At 39.0% G+C, this 17361-nt stretch overlaps 1 protein-coding gene across 5 annotated transcripts in view; it reads left to right on the top strand.

The window, feature by feature from the left end:
- DOK5 (docking protein 5) overlaps positions 1-17361 on the top strand; it is an 89463-nt gene that overhangs the window by 33267 nt on the left and 38835 nt on the right. For all 5 annotated transcript variants that reach the window (XR_003996551.1, XR_003996550.1, XM_030533632.1 and 2 more), the window contains exon 2: positions 11784-11891. Coding sequence is in view for 3 of the 5 variants with exons in the window: in XM_030533632.1 (XP_030389492.1) it covers positions 11784-11891 (108 nt within the window). In the remaining 2 variants the exon portion in view is untranslated. The remainder of the gene's footprint in view (positions 1-11783; positions 11892-17361) is intronic.

The raw sequence follows: 17361 nt of genomic DNA, 5'->3' as shown, positions 1-17361 counted from the left end.
AATTTGATACTTTTTCCATTTCCTTGTACTGATCTTCACAGCTCTGTCCATGAAATCACTTGTGATTTTGATACTATCTCATCAAATTCCTTTTTGACTGACTTCTTCAATATCATCTTTTTTTCTCTGGCTCTTAGTGGTCTAGTCAAACATTGAGCTGGGAGGAATTCCAGGTGCCTCAGAAGTCTTTTGTCTCAATGTCCGAATTTGACTTCAAGATTTCTTTAGTTGTGTAAAGCTTTTTGCTGTAGTAGCTCAGGTGTCTGAATCAATATAGAAATGTTAGAGTGTTGCTGTTGTTCCATTTTAATTTAAGCATCAGATAAATTATTTCTCTGAATCTGCACTTAGGGAGCCATCAGTGTACTGTTAGTTTTCCGTATCCTCATTTTTTTTCTGCTACCTGTTTATTTGGATGCAAAGAAAATGAAGTGGTGAGCATGGATTTATTGATCTGTCTGTCGAGGTATTTATTGCTTGCTCATTGCTGTGGTACCTGAATTCCCAAAACATCTCCTTTCTCAATTATTTTTCTTTCAAATCTTTTGATCTAGTCACATTTCTCATAACTTTGGTCACTTTGCTGCATATTGAGGATTTCCAGAGAGCAGGCATATCTTGTGCCGAGTAAATATTACTTACATTATACATTTTTCTCTATCACACCCTTCAGTGATCAGATGTTGGCACCACCTGCCAGAAATGTTAGACTACTACTTCAGTGATTCTCAGACTGGGTCAGGACCCCAAAGTGGGTCGCAACCCCATTTTAATGGGGTTGCCAGGGCTGGCTTAGACTTGTTGGGTTCTGGGGCCAAAGCCTGATCCCACCACCCAGGGATGAAGCTAAAGGCCAAGGGCTTCAGCCTTGGATGGCTGGGCTCAGGTTACAGGCCTCATGTCGGGGGCTGAAGCCCTTGGGCTTTGCTCCCGCCCCACCTCCCCAGGGCAGTGGGGCTTGAGTGAGCTCAGACTTCAGTCCCCTCTCCTGGGGTCGTGTAGTAATTTTTGTTGTCAGAAGGGGGTCATGGTGCAATGAAGTTTGGAAACCTCTGTACTACTGTAGCATCGACAGACCCCGGTCGTCAGCGGGTGGGATCGAACTGGGGACCTCTGGACCTTAGTGCATGAGCCTCTGCTGCATGAGCTAAAAGCCAACTGACTGTTTGCTAAGGCTGTAAAGCGGACTCATTTTATCTCTCTCGCTGTCTCTGTGATCGCGGTGCCACTAGATGGGACAGAACGCAACACCCAGGAGGTGTGTGGGTTACACTACTTCATTCCCATGAGTATAGAACTTGTATTTAATGCTGTACTGGCAAATGTGAAGTCAGCTAGTATAATTGCAAAATCTGAAAATACCTTCTGCTTTGGATGGGACATTAGAATGCCACGTGGACTTAAACATTCCTCGTGTCACAGAGGAGGTTCCATAACTATTTCTCTTGTTTCTCTGGGCTTTAACAAGATGGATTTTAGATATGCACGTTCCTGTGTGAATGATATATTTTATCTACTTCGTGTTACACTCCTGATGTATTTGTAAATTGCTGAATATTAGAGTCAAAAGACTGTAGCAATGAAGAAGATAAAGTTTTATAGGGAAACCCATCCTATTTAGTGGAACAACTGCAAATGGTGTAATGATCTACATTGATAAAGTTCAATCCATATTCTTATTAGTATAGCTGGACATTTTAAATTCATTTACTTTCTCCATCTCAAATATTTAGGTAAAATTACATGGTTTTCTTGGCTGGAAAGATAACTAATAAAGACCCTCTCCTGTTCCAGTATCAGGCTCTTTAACTTCCTCTGAAGAAGCAACAACTAAGTATGAGGTCATAGAATTGTTTGATAGATGTGTGGCTGAGGAGGCAAGTGCATCTAGAATAGGAGACACACATAGGTACATATCAAACCATCTAAAATGTGCTGCTCTAATCATTCTAGCCAGCATAAGAAACATAAACTTTAAGGATGAAAACAAACTGGACACTAAATATTGTAAAATCTTAAAGCCAATATGCAAGACTAGGGTTGGAATCCAAAACAGATTCATAGTCCATAATCTTAGTGCTCTGCTCTAACCTCTGTTGACTGTTCGGTCAAAGGACCTCTTGCTATGTAAAAGTCTATCGTCAAGTGACTCAAACCCTTAGCAAGCATTAAGAATAATTTGTAATAATAACATTGTGTAATCTTTTTTAAGAATGGAAAGTTTAACTGCTTAATGTTTAGTATAATATCCTATTGATCAGAACAAATGTTCTAACTTGAAGATGTACTAGCTGCATTAGTATGGAAAATATGTATATTGCAATATGTACTTGGAAATTTGCAACATATGCCAGAAAAAAGTGGATATGCGTAATGGTCTTTAATGTAAAAAGGGACTTTATAGATTGTCAACTGTCTATCTATAAAAGAATGTAAATTTGAGTTAATGATTGAATCGGACAAGACTGGGATCAGACTGTCATCAGCTGCAAGCTTTGGTTCCATAAGGACTAGGTATTGTATATCTCTTTGTTGCACATTGTTCTTAAATAAAAAAGACAACTTTTAGTAAGAAAGGCAATGAAATTTGACTGCCTTTTCTCTCTATTTTATTGTAACTGGCTGGGACCAGACCTCTAATCAATTTTTTATATAAAGCTAATACCACTAGCCCAGTATGATGGTTCTCATCTAGACTGTAAGGCTTTAAAAAAAGAGGTACTGTGGGACTTTTATTTTCCAGTTTATTGAGCTGTAAAGTTTCTGAACTGAAATGATTGTTTCATTTGTAAGTGAGGTAACAAACCGGGATCAATACTCAAAAGATATATAATAAAAATCTCTAACTACTTTTTTCCCTACTTGGAAGCCAGTTTGGTTCTCCAACCTCTTCTCTCATTGGGAGAAGGATTTGAGGAGAATATTGTCTCAAATTGTAGGAGTTATATGGTTAAAATAGACTAAGCTTTTCATGGCAGGATCCCTCTTGTTTGTATAGCATGGCACAATGAGACCCTGTTCTTGACTAGAGCCTTTAAGTGCCATGGTAATACAAATAAGGGGAGATTTTTCAGAGGCAGAGAGGGGAGTCAGCTACTCTGCTCCTCATTGTGGCTATGAAAATCTTCCCCATAACAAATAATAAAGATGCTCAGAAAAAACAACAGTTGCAACACGTGTCCTAATTGCTAAGCCCAGGTAAATGCAGAAGAGTTTTTTAAAAGTCTTGACGTAAGATCTATTTTTGCTTGATTAAACACAGGGTTTTCATCTTGGTCACTCTTTAGACATCCTTGAACAATGCAATTCACAAATGCTAGTAACTCTAGTGTTCAACAGAACATGTTCTTGAATTGCCAATAAACTGGAAAATCAGAGAGAATTCTCAATAGGCTGACCGTTCTTCATTGGGGAAAGGAGACAGTAAAAGTTATTAGCAGAACAGAGCAATACTCAGAGGGAAAAAGGATAAAATGGAAAGCAGGGTAAGATTGAAAAGCAGAGGAAAGAAACGTAATTAGTCAACAAAATAGTCACTATTGGAGTTAAAACGGAGAATCTGAAGCTACTTCTCATAAGCCACATTTGTATCTGGTGTGGGACATAGGTCCTGAGCAAAGTACTTAAGCATGCACTTAAAATTAAGCATATGAGTAATTTCACTGAAGACAATGGGGTTAATCCTCTTCTTGAAGTTGGGCACATGCTTGTTGAATGGAGTTATAGGCTGAGATCTTCATAAGAGCCAAAGGGAGTTAGGCACCCAGTGACCAATAATTTCAATGGGAGTTGGATGCCTGACTCACCTTTAAAAGCTCAGCCGTACTCTTTTCTATGTTGTTATGCAACACGGGTTTCCTGCTTTCCATCTTTATGACGTGATTTGGTTTACATTAACGGTATAGAGGTGTAAAAAATCATTTAACAGAAATTTCTGGTTATATCCAAATTGAAGGATGGGGATAGCTGGTAATACCTTTTTAATGAGGTTTCTGTGCACATACTGTTATCTGAGTTAGTAAGGGAAGCTGGTAATGCTGCTTTTGATTGCTATGCTCAGTACAATCTCCTGTCTGTACAAGGCCCCAAATGCAATAGAACTGCATTATTATGGCTGTTAGCCTTAGAGCAGGCTCACAAGGTGGATTGAGTTTTCTCTGTGGCAGATGTTTTGCAGGTGTTTTTCACATGGATTATGGCAAATGAGAGGTGTGTGTGTGTGTGTGTGTGTGTGTGTGTGTGTGTGTGTAAATACTTAATAGGAAATGCATATTAATCGGTTTCACATACACGCGACTTTCAAAATAACAGGCCCAAAGAGTGTGCTATATTTTCTTAATGTAATTCCAGACTGTGTGAAATTCTTCCCTACAACCCAACCCCATCCCAGTTTGTTTCAATCCAAAGATTTATCTTGAAGTCTTTACTCCAGCCAACTTCTCATTTATTTCCCTGGGAATTAGCCACAGTGAGCACTGTGGATTGGTTTCCAAAGGCCTGATAGAAAGCCCATTGAAATCTATGGAAAGTTTCCCATTGTCTTCAATGGACTCTGGATCAGGCCCCAAGTTAGTGTTTCCATCAGAGATGTCAGATAATTCAGTCAGGCAGAGTGCATAAATTGAATGCCCCTTGTTTCTTAAATGCGATTAACATTATTTGGTTTGGTGATCTTCTCCAGCAATGTTTTCTTTTATTATTTGTAATTACCATAGCGTATGGACCACGACCCTGTTGTGCTAGACCAGGCGTCGGCAACCTTTCAGAAGTGGTGTGCCAAGTCTTCATTTATTCACTCCAATTTAAGGTTTCACGTGCCAGTCATACATTTTAACGTTTTTAGAAGGTCTCTTTCTATAAGGCTATAATATATAACTAAACTATTGTTGTATGTAAAGTAAATAAGGCTTTTAAAATGTTTAAAATTAAATTAAAATGCAGAGCCCCCCCAGACTGGTGGCCAGGACCTGGGCAGTGTGAGTGCCATTGAAAATCTGCTTACGAGCCGCCTTCAGCACCCATGCCATAGGTTGCCTACCCTTGTGCTAGACACTGTACAAAGAGTGTAAAAGACAGTCCTGCTCTGAAGAGTTTACAATCTAAATATCCTAATCCACCGCATGAAATAGTTCTGCCTGAGTTTTCTGTATGTTCTTGTTTCATAACATGGCCTCTAGTTCTTATCTTCATTACCTGCCCTTGTATTTTGTTAGGTTTAATCTGTGTAGACATCTGTTGGTCATAAAATACATATGGATCCATTTATGAATTTTTCTACACTAAGCTGTCCTACATCCTATATTTTACTACCATGAATTTGGGCTTTAAATTGTATTAGTGTGTATATTCAATCACTAGGCTTTAATTCAAACTTAGATCAAAGGAAACTAGAAGACATTATCTTCAGTAGTACTTTTATATTTCTTCCTAACCTTTTAAAAGTATCATAAAGATGTCTGCTTAATATCTGAGATTTGGAAGGTTATCCTAAGTAAATTGACAGCTTAATGACTTGGTCCCATAAACTCTGAAACTAAGTAATGTAGAAAATTACTTACTAACCTCCTGCTCTCATCCAGAAACCATCTCAAACATTCCCAGATGTAAAGTATAAGCAACATCTGAGACTCTTTCAAGTAGAAAGCAGCACAAAGTAAGTGTTCTCATTGCAATGTGACACCAGAGCTAGCCTGTAAGTAACTATTCTTACGTTTAACTAGTAAAGCTTATGGTACTCAGGCAAGAGCACTATGATAATAAATAACTCTAGGCTTTTTCCTTCCATTGTTCTTTGCAATCAACATCCTGCTGTGTCAAAAGCAAGATCTGACCCAAGAAGACAGTCAGATTTTCTGCTGGTGCATATGGCTACCTTCAATTTTAGGCAAGTCTTGCATGCAAATAACAGTGGTGAATTTGGCCCCTTAATTCTTATTGCGTCTGAGCTGTATTCTTTGTTCCCTTAGTTAGACTTAGGGTGTAACCTGCCAGGCTCTGAAGATTACTTAGAAATACTGTGGTATAGTTATGGAGTCTGTATAATTGCACAGTAAACAGATCATTTTGTTACAAGTGTGTATCTAATGCACACAAACATTTCATTTAAAAAATGTAGTGGTGCTGACATTACTGCCTGATCACCTCATGAACAAACTTATCCTCAAAACACTTCTGTGAGATAGGAATATGTTATCATTCAGTTTTTACAGATGACGAAACTAAGGTACACAGATGACTTGCCCTGGATAACATGGGAAACTTGTAGCTGAGCTGGCAAGAAACGCTGACTCTCCTGATTCTTATACTGGCACCTTAAGCACAAGACCATCCTTCTCTGAGGCTGTTTGCTTGGAAGCATCATGAGAAAGTGATGGGTGTCTTCAAATGTTTTCATTTTCCCCATGATCCATTGCTTATCTGTCAGTAGCATGCATAATAGCTGTAATTTATATAGTGGATGTTAAGAACGGAGTACAAATAAGTGGATCCAAAAGGTTTCTGAAATACTGCATTGTGAAAATGAGTGTATTTTTACTGACTGAATCTGAATCCACATGCTCTAGAATAGTTGGGGAGTTTCCATAATCAGATACACTATCCTCTAAATATGTGTCCATAACTCCCAGTGGCAGAATGAGAGAAACACAAAATCAAGAACTATGTGCCCATTCGATCACGTGATAACATGACAGTCTCCTCTGACACACAGCAGATTAATGATCCATGTAATGTGGCATCATGTCTCCACTGGTGGGATGTATTTGAGAAAGCACTCTTCCCCACTTCATCTGATAATATACCTCAGAGAGCATAGACAGTGCCAGAATGCAGATCAGACAAGGACACCTGGAGTGAAATTGTGCTGCACTTTTAAGAGGTGAAGTGCAGGACTTGCAGCCTAGAGGGAAGATGGACTAAGGTGTGATTAAGCCTTTTTCACACACTCTTGGCCCTAAGTTGCAATAGTCTCTGGTAGATAGCCCCAAGGGCCTCTCAGATAAAGCAGTCTATAGGCTGCAGAGCTGCCCAGAATCTCTGGGCTTTGCTACATTTCAGCCCCCAGCATACCTTCCTGCTCCTGGTCCTACTCCTGTTATGCTGGGGTGTGCAGGAGTATCCTTAGAAGGCAGTCTTATAGTTGTCTTTTGCCTGCACCAGGGTAATCCTCCCCCAGGTAGAACCAGACAAAGAAGCAGGAACAGTGTCCTGCTCTGTATCTTTTGAAGCACTAGTTATTGTTCATGCTGGCAGTAGAATAGTGCACTAGATAAACCCAATGATTATGTTTATAAATAGTAAAAGTTGTTGTCTGTAAAGTGCCATCCACACCAAGGGTATTATGTATACAAATATACATACAAGATGACAACTACAGAGCATCAAACTCAAATCAGGATTTATAAATGTATAAAAAATTATTAATATTACTGACTTAAAAAAGAATACCTTCCCAGCTGTTACACTCAACAAATAAATACATTTCCCTTGTCTGTTAACTTTCCAGATTCAAATAATCACATCAAACCTTTATACTTAATCTAATGGCTATTTTAATAAGGCAGAAATTGCTCATCCAGCTTCTGGATCCTCTAAGTCTGTAACTCTGCTTGTATTTGTCTAGCTGCTGAAAACAATTTCATCTCAAGAATGCTGCAGTTGCTGGCATTGCTCTGTGTTTTTAAGTGATGGACACTATTGAATTGATTGCAATTTAACTCCTCTTCTCTTCTTAAATGCTGGTCGTGCATTGATTGTTTACCCAAAACTGCCACTTTGTTGGTGCAAGGTATGTAGTGGTAGGAGGCTAGTGAGGAGGAGGTTACAGTAATCAAGACAGGAGATGTTATTGGTGTGAACAGGAGTTTTGAGCTGTCTGGAGAGAAGCTAGGATAGATGTTACAAATTGTGTGGAGGAAGATTTAGATACAACCTGAATATGTGTGTGGGGATGAGGATGGGAACAATGTTTGAAGATGGCATCCAAGATGATGTCTTTCAGACATCAAGGATGTTAATACTGACAGAGTGGGGAACAGAGATCTCAGAGGGAAAGAGCAGGAGTGGGGAAGAGGTCCAGGTAGTCCTGGTCTCTCTGGTGAAGGTGAAGCCCTGGATGGCTCCAGTCTTGCCAATGGCCTCTGCCTTAGGAAATTTCAGGTTGAGCCACTGCACCAGACACCCACAGGGAGATTTTAGAGAGAGAGACTGAGGTTCAGGATTGGATGGGGAAAATAGATCTAAAAGTCATGAGCATAAAAATGGTAGTTCAAGCTGTGTGAATGGATGAGAGAGATGGTATGTAAAGAAGAGAAGGTGGGGCCTCTGTAACCCATCATGCACGGTGGCTGAGGAGAAAGAAGATACTCACCTAAAGAGATACTGAAGGAGAAATCCGAGGTTGGAGGAAAACAAGAAGAGGATGGAGTCAAGGAAGGAGAAGAAGTCAAAACACATGTCATCCACCTTCTTGGAAACAACAGAGGGTTCAAAGAGTGGGAGGAAAGAATAGAGATCCTGGGATCTGGCTATAATGGAGTAACTAAAGACCTCTGAGAGGATTTTGGTAGTGGACAAGGGTGAATCAGGCTGTCTACACTACACATGTTACATCAGCACAGCTACTGCACTGCAGTGTTGCTTTTGTAGCGCTGTAGTCTAGACACTGCTGAGCACCATAGCTAGCTCAATTGAGGTGTTAAGTTTAGAACAGCCCTCAGACTGAAGAGGGTTGAGAACGCAGTTGTATGGGAAGCAACAGTTGTATGGAACCAGAACTACTTTCCCACCCCAAAGCTGGCACCTCACTCCACTTTCTTTCTGTTTAAGGAACTTACATGGCTCCCATATCTGAGCACCTTACAATAATCTTAAGTACAGTTATCCTCATCACACCCATCTGAGGTAGGGAAGTGCTGCTGTTCCCATTTTACAGATTGGAAACTAAGGCACTGACAGTCTGTGACTTGCCCTGTGCCAGACAGTCGGTGGCAGAGCAGGGAGTTGAATCTGGCTCTCCCAAATCCTAGATTAGTGCCCTAACCACTGGACAATTCTTCCTCTCATGCCTACTTCCTTTCTTCCTTCTCTCTTCCCTGCTCTTTCTCCCTCCTGCCCCTCCCTTCCCATGTCTTTCCATTTAGCTAATCCCCATCCTAACAGAACACTCCCTTGAAGTGTAGAAAACCCATGACACTAACATGATGCTCTCAGCCCACCACGTTTTTCACTCTGCTTGTGTTACATCCCCCTCCCTTACCATGTGCCTACTTGTCTCTAAAATGTAGATAATAAACTCTCAGGGGCAGGGACTATTTACTAGTCTGTGTTTGTAAAGTACCTTGCACAATGGGGCCACAATAGTTTTGAATCCTAGAAATGTGGGGCTGGAAGGGACCTCAAAGAGTCATCAGATCAGGCCCTCTGCACTGAGGCAGGACCAAAGAAACCTAGACCATCCCTGACGGGTTTGTCCAACCTGATTTAAAAACCACCAGTGATGGAGATTTCACATCCTCCCTTGGAAGCCTATTCCAGAGTTTAACTAACCTTAGAGTTAGAAGGCTTTTCCTAATATCCAACCTAAATCTCCCTTGCTGCAGATTAAGTCCATTATTACTTCTCCTAATTTCAGTAGATGTGGAGAATAATTAATCATGCTCCTCTTTATAAAAGCTGTTGAGAGTAAAAGTTGAGAAATTGAGTTACAAATCCACCCAATTTAGGCTTAATCAATTTTTGCCTTATTTGTACAATTTCAGATAGAGTTGTAGTCACTTAGTCTGGCCAGACACACATTTATTCCAGGCAAATAATGACAGACAAGACAGAATTTATAAATGGACCCAAATTACCACATCTGGGGCTCCGGCAAGTTCTTCCATCTTTTATAATAATCACTGCTTTCTGTTCTCCCTTGGTCTGGTCCTTTAGTCTTGTTCTTCAGTTTCTGGTCTGGTGGTCCTCCAGTTTGAGTCCATGTTCACTTAGGTCTTTTATACATTTCTACATTACAGATTATTTAATCTTTATCCCATTGGCTTTTAGCACATCAGCCCTTTGGATTTTAGGTAACCTGTGCATTACACATGTGCGAGCTTCAGTTACTCATCTTCTGTATTTTTCCTGCTGGGTTTGCAGTTTGTGGGTCAGATTGTTTTTATCACTGTACTCTGGGTCTTCCTAGAAAAAGTGTTTGTTTTTAATTTATTTATTTACCGTTTCCTGTTTGTGACTCTTTTTTACTTACATCTTCCAACACAACATGTTATCTTCTGTCAGCAATAACATTTTAAGCAGATTAGCAATGTAAAAGAATTGCCAAAACCATGCATATGCTAACCAAAACCATGGCTTGTGTTAATTCATCTGTATATAATTACAAATCATTAAAAATACAGCTATCAAAGCTCTTAATCTTATCATTAATAATTCTTTATTTTCTGTTTGAGTGTTATGAGTAAATATATGTTATTCTGTGCTACATTTAACTTACTATAAAGGGGAAGGGGAGGTATGGAAAACATGATTCTTTCATATCAACATTCCTTGTCATCTTTAAACATGTTTATTTTCATTCAAAGTCTAGTTTTGTTTGTGAATCATACAATTAGAAATTTTTTTGTGACTGCATTTTGAGGGGGGGTGTCACAATTTTAGGGCTTTGATATTTAGTTGCGTAACGTATTTGAAAACTCTTCATCGGGTCTCCTGCTCAGTCATCTTTTCTCAAGACTAAACATGCCCAGTTTTTTAACCTTTCCTCATAGGTCAAATTTTCTAAACCTTTTATCACTTTTGTTGCGGTTGTGTGAATTCTTTCCAATTTAGCCACACATTTCTGAAAGTGTGGCAATTTTGTTTGGCTCCGAGATGCTACCATAGTACAATTAATGATAATCAGTAAGTGGCACAATTGAATTTAGAGGTGAACAAGTTACGGGGAATAGAGCAGTAGTTGGAGAGACAGGTGGGTCAAAGTTGAGTTTATGGGGCTTTATGAAATACTCCTTTATCTTCCCTGGTGTCCTGTTAAGCAGAAGAGCTCAAAAATAAATAAGTTCAGGTGAATACAGTGAACATGTGGGAATGATTAATGGCTAAATGCTGGTAAAATTCCCGTTGACTTCATTGGGACCAACTTTTGGTTCTAGATTCCAGGATAATTGAATGATTTTGCCTTTGTATTGTCCAGTAACTTTTCAAATCCCTTCAGAAACACAGTTTTCTGTCTTTGTTACAGAAAGCTCTGTACCTGCCTGTCTGCTCTGATGAAGATTTTACAAAGTTGCTATCTGAAGTGCATGTAGCAAAAATGAATCCTATGTCTATTTTAATTATTCCCATTACAATAATACAGTATGTCTAAATAAAAATCATTCAACTATTCTCTCTGTAGTATTGATCCCCTGGGAACTGAAATTATCTTGCATTATTAAGTCCATGATTTACATCCTTTTCCCTCTAGTGGCTAGCATTAAAGAAAATGTTCAGACAAGTATTTTGTTCTGAAACTTTTTCTTCATGCCATTGTATTCTGAAATCAGGCCAGTGATGATTTTTTCCCCCTGGATCTGTCTTCAAAACTCTAATTTTCTTTCTTCTGATTTAAGCAAGCCTATCTAAGATCCATGGTGGAAAGAATGTTTTATTTTTACCATAAGCAACAACTAGTTTGTGACTATAAATAATTTACATGCAGAAGAATCAAAAAGAAAACATTTTATGCAAATGCCGGTGATATTCAAGTCATTGGAGATGCCAAGCTTACTCTTTTGTGCTTCCAGATTTATCAGAGATGCTGGTTAGTTTTCAAGAAAGCTTCAAGCAAAGGGCCAAAACGACTGGAGAAGTTTTCAGATGAGCGTGCTGCCTATTTTAAGTGCTATCACAAGGTAAGATTTGGCCATATGTAAACTTACCCCGATTCCCATTGAGTTTATAATTCTACACTGCTCCCACAGATGTTTAGAAGCCAAAAATGCTTAGCTTTGCTGCTACTTCAAAGACAAGCTCTCCAGTGAAATTTATAGATTTTGTAACGTGTGTAGTTTGACAACTCATCTACTATGAATATAAGTGTAAATAATCAAGATACTCAAAATCCTGGGCTCACTTTTGTGTCTGTCTTAACTCTGTTGCACTTATGAGCCGTAAAGCTGGTTGAAAAGTTGGAAAAAAAATCATGAAAGTTTTTTTACAACGAGTTTGTCCCCTCTTTTTCAACATTAAAAACATGTGATTAATTTCCTTTATGAATCAATGCCAGACTTTATTATTAGCATGGTAAGAATAGTGAGCTAAATACAGTTCAGACATATAAAAAGATAAGACCCAAGTCTCATTTACGCTAAGGCCACTTAAAGGTCCCTTTGCACTGTCAAAGGTGTAAGTGTGAGTAAGTTAATATTTACACGTACTGTATTTTAAGACCCATTTGCACTGCTAAATGAGTGTAAAATGGCCTTAATGTAAACAAAAATCAGGCCCAGAGTGCTTGTCTTGGAAAGTGGAGTCTAAAGCATAATTGCCATAACCATGACCCTACCGCTAGGTTTTTTTTAGACACAAGTTTCAGTTGATCTTGTAATGGTCTATATTGGCAGGGATTGTTTGTGCAAACTCTTGGTAACATAAAGGACCACATTCATCCTTAATCTAACTCAGCTGAAGTTAGTGAATTTGGCTCCGTGTTAATATGAAGGCCCTTGTTAGATGCTTTTCAGACCAATGAACTTCCTTAATTTTTCTAATCACTTCTCTCTAGAGACCTCTGCTCATCTCAGTTCATTTGAACATTTACATGAGTAATTCCCTTGGGCATGGAGTTGAAAATAATATGCTTTAATTTATAATCTTTGCTGGTAAAAGCTTAATACGTTTGAAAATCAGGAATTATGTGCATAACCTCCAAGGTGCCTGAGACTGCAGATGAGCTTCTGAGGCTGATCCTCTCTTATCCAGTTTGTGAGACACATAGGAGGAAATCATGAGGGAATACTGGATCTGAATTCTCTCCTATTTGCCTCTAGCTGTATCTATGCTCAACATAATTTATAAGGGATTGGTCATAAAACCCCAGGGCTATTTGTAGTACGTCATGCCCAGAAAAAGGAGTTCATTCAAATTTATATTAAGCAATTTGCAAAAGCAATGAAAAGTGAATAATTTTCCATTTGATCTGTGTGGGGATTACACAGTATATATTTTTAGAGTAGGTACATTTTAGCTCTGCGTGGAATATGTAACCTCTATGATGGTGCAGTTCTGACAATTACTGTTGCAAATTTAATCTCTTATAATATTAATGCAGAGCATCAGCCATATATACACCATTGCCTGAAAGATTTTGAATTTAAGACTGGATTTGAGATCCAAGAGGAACCAAAATGCTTAAGGCTAAATTTTCTTCTCTTCTTAAGAGGATATCCATTTTTACATTTGCAAGTTTATTACATATGCAATCCAGACATCAGTTTCTGCAACTGGATCTGCACAAGTGGACCACTATACCACAGGGCTACCACTAGCTTCAGAGGGATTCCATGAAGGCATAGGGATCCAGCCACATAAATCAAGTTGCAAGATATGGCCTAATGTCAAGTAACTGAATTATGGATGTAATTGGGAGCTCAGACAGCTAGTGTGGCATTTACAATAGCTCTCAGTATAGGCCAAACTTTGCTCCCAGTCACTTAAATGGTAAAACTCCCACTGATTTCAATAGGAGCAGAATTCAGCCAGTTCTGAGTACTTATGAAAATCTTACCCTTAATCAGCTAAATTTTATACCCGGAAATAGTTGTAGGCACAAAATAAACACTAGACTTGGTTGAAAGTTTTTTTTTTCTTTTTCTTTTTCTTAAAATTTTTAAGTAAAAATAACATCTAAAAATGTTAATGGAAAATATTTTGAGTTGTTTAGAAATGTTTTGGTTTAAAAAAAACCCAACAACCCAAAAGCAAGCCCCAATCCCAACATTTCCCCCCCCCAAACACGAAACGTTTCTAAGGAAATAATACATCTTCATGTAACTTTAAAATAAAAAAATGTTTGTGCAACATATACTTCTGAAAGCTACATTAGTTCTATCTAGAACTACATTTTATGATTTTTTTGGAGTGGTGCGAAAGATTTGACTCAGACACTGAATACACTTGAAATCTGTTTAGGTTTGAGCTTGACCCGCACTCCTAGATCAACCACCATCTTTTCAAACCTCTATGTACATGCGCTTCCCGTTCAAGATTTTTGGAAACTGTTCTTGGTCTTTCTGGGTATTCACCAACATTTTGGTATGGTTGCTCATGCTGCATTTTGAGTTCAAGCCCAAATGTGTCAAGCTAAATGGTATATTCCAGTCAGTTGACTCTCATCCACAGGCCAAGCAGCCAGTTAGCCAGGACTGTCCTTTTATTCCCCCAGAAAGCCCAATTCCTAGTCACCTGATGCTTCATCAGGTGACTTCACTCGCTGCTTCTACATGGGGTGACCACCACCAGACCAAATCTGATACAGGTTCAGTTGAGGCCTCAACCCTCTTAATGGCCCAGCTCATCCTGTGACAGATTAATAGTCCCACTTCTGGTACTGGCCAATCCATGAGAATTTAAGCAACCCTATGGTGCACAAGCCATGCTTTCCCATTGAGATTCTGCCATGGGAAATCCAGGTTATTCCAACCAAAACTTTTCAAACTTCAGAGCCTGTTAACCAGACATGCCCCAGTTTCCAGATATGTAAGACTCAAATGTCTAAATACAGGGAAAGCAAAGCCACAAAGAATCCACACAAGGTATTCTGCAGTTTCCTTCACAAATGGAGTAGTATTACAGGATGTCTCCATATGGGGGACCACAATGGACAAGAATTTGTAGTTGAGCCATGCATGTGGCCAGTGGAGCTCGATATTGTAAATATGTTGGTCAACAAGCCTGGGAGTGGATGTCCTCATGTCCAGTAGAAGTGTGTTCACAAGAAGCTAGTTTGCCCCCATGGTTTAGATGTAAACTGTCTGGCACAGTGTCTGTCTTTAACTATAAGTTTGTGCAGTGCCTTGTATGACAGGACTCTGATTTGAAGCAGTGCCCTAAATGCACTACTGCAATGCAAATTAGTCACAATAATAATGATTTATATCCAGAATATTTGTGCTGCAGTATGTACGTTTTCATCAGAAATCATTTGTAATCTAGAGTAAATGTTTTAATTACTGATTTCATTCACTATACCAACAGTGAATCTGGAAGTGTATTCTCTCAGTGCCCCTCACCAAACAGTCAGTGTCGTTGTCATAATTTACTGCTTCTCCATGTTTATCATTCTTCTGTGCACTCCTAAAAATGAAAAATAAACAATGCTTATCAAACAGTATTGTTTAAATTTAATTATGCACCAGGATGAGCTATAGTACTAGTATTTCCCCTTAGCTGTGATAACAGAGTCTGTGGCGTAGCAGTATCCACATTTTTCATTGGGAGAGAAATTTGAAATGGAGAAGAGGGTGTTTTCCATCTGTAGCATAACTTATTAATTTACAAAATGTCCACAAATCCTGTTTACTAGGCCTGGTTGGGAATTTTCTGACAAATCTTTTTGTTGAAAAATACCATTTTATTTAACTGTTTGTAGGAAAGGGTCAGTTTTGACAAAATTTTCAACACAAAACAACAAAATTGGAGGAAAGAAGTAACAAAACTTTGACAATTCTGATTTGACATTTTTGAAACACAAAGTTGCAGTTTTCCAAGTTGAAATTACTTTTCCTTTGAAATTGATGCTAGCTCTAATATAATAATAATTAATAAATTGAAATCTAAATGAAACTTCTCAAAATTACTAAAAGAAAATGTTTTGATTTGACCTAGCTAGATTTTTTTCGTGTTTGTGAAAATTTTTCAAATTTTCAACCAATTCAGGATGGGAAATTCTTTTGGTATCTCAAAAATTTTCATGGGACAAGAAAACCATTTCCAACTCAGCTCTACTAGTGTGTCCAACCTGTAGCCAAAATAACGGCAGCTCCTTTTTCTGCCCCTTACTCTTGACAACCCATCTAGTTTTAGCTGGGAAATCCCTTGTCCTCAAATCACTACCCCTGTTTGCATGAAGTTTCATGTGCTCAATGTTAAGCACAGACTAGTTCAGATGGCCCTGGATGTTTACCTTTCTCCGACAGGTGACTGAAGACTTTTAGGCCAAATTTAGAATTTTGAAAAAATGTCAACCACTCTATAAGCTGGTCAAAATAGCAAAAACGTATCACAAAATGATCTTTTTTTTTTTTTACTGTTTTCACCAGAAATATGAAAAATTTCCACCAGCTCTGCCTCATCCAGACACTCTGCAATACAAAGGAACTCCTCAGTGAGATGTGTCCCTAATCAATGTCCATCAGAGCTGAATTCTGTGCTAGTGTCCATCCAAGCAAAAGAGATTGTCTAATCTAGTGGTTCTGAAACTAGGGCCACTGCTTGTTCAGGGAAAGTCCCTGGCGGGCCAGGCCAGTTTGTGTACCTGCCGCATCTGCAGATTCAGCCGATCACGGCTCCCTCTGGCCATAGTTCACTGCTCCAGGCCAATGGATGCTGCAGACAGGGTGGCCAGCACATCTCTCGGCCTGTGCCGCTTCCTGCAGCCCCCATTGGCCTGGAGCGGCGAACCGTGGCCAGTGGGAGCAGAGATCGGCTGAACCTGCAGACACGGCAGGTAAACAAACCGCGGGCCAGGGGCTTTTCCTGAACAAGCGGCAGCCCTAGTTTAAGAACCACTAGTCTAATCCACAGTGTAGCTTGAATGATTATCTGAACCTGGCTGGTTGTGAGATCTACCTTTCATTCTTTCTACTGAGGTTATCAAATTATTGATGGGAGTATTGAGTAACATGCATTCAGTTGCTATTTCTACCATCAGAGTATATTTTATAGGACATTTCTGAGAGTTTTGTAAAACTGTCTCTCTTGTAGTCTATGGCATCAGAACAAAGGCTGTCGTAGCCACAAAAAGTAGTACCTAAAGTTTGGAGGATTATGTGGGCCAACTTGTCAGCTATACTCAAACCTCCCTCTCCCATCCACCCTCATGTATCATGGAAAAACTTTTTTTTTCCTGCATCCTCTCACTTAGGTGCTGGGCATATATCCATATTGTGAATGCAAATTTTGAAGATGATTGCTCAGAAACGGAGTTTAGTCTTTCTGATGTTACGTGCTATGATGTCATAGTTACCAAGAAGAATGGTGACATTGTCTGTCTAGATGAGTCCGGGCCTGAGGGCTACTTTGTAGATGTGTGAAATTCCAATCTGGGATATAATCTGTGTCATAATAATAATAATAACAATTAATAATAGTAATATTAACTAA

This window comes from Gopherus evgoodei, chromosome 14 (assembly GCF_007399415.2).
Source record: "Gopherus evgoodei ecotype Sinaloan lineage chromosome 14, rGopEvg1_v1.p, whole genome shotgun sequence".
Lineage (NCBI taxonomy): Eukaryota > Metazoa > Chordata > Testudines > Testudinidae > Gopherus > Gopherus evgoodei.
Note: the sequence above shows the minus strand (reverse complement) of the source record. Positions and strands in the feature narration are given on the sequence as shown.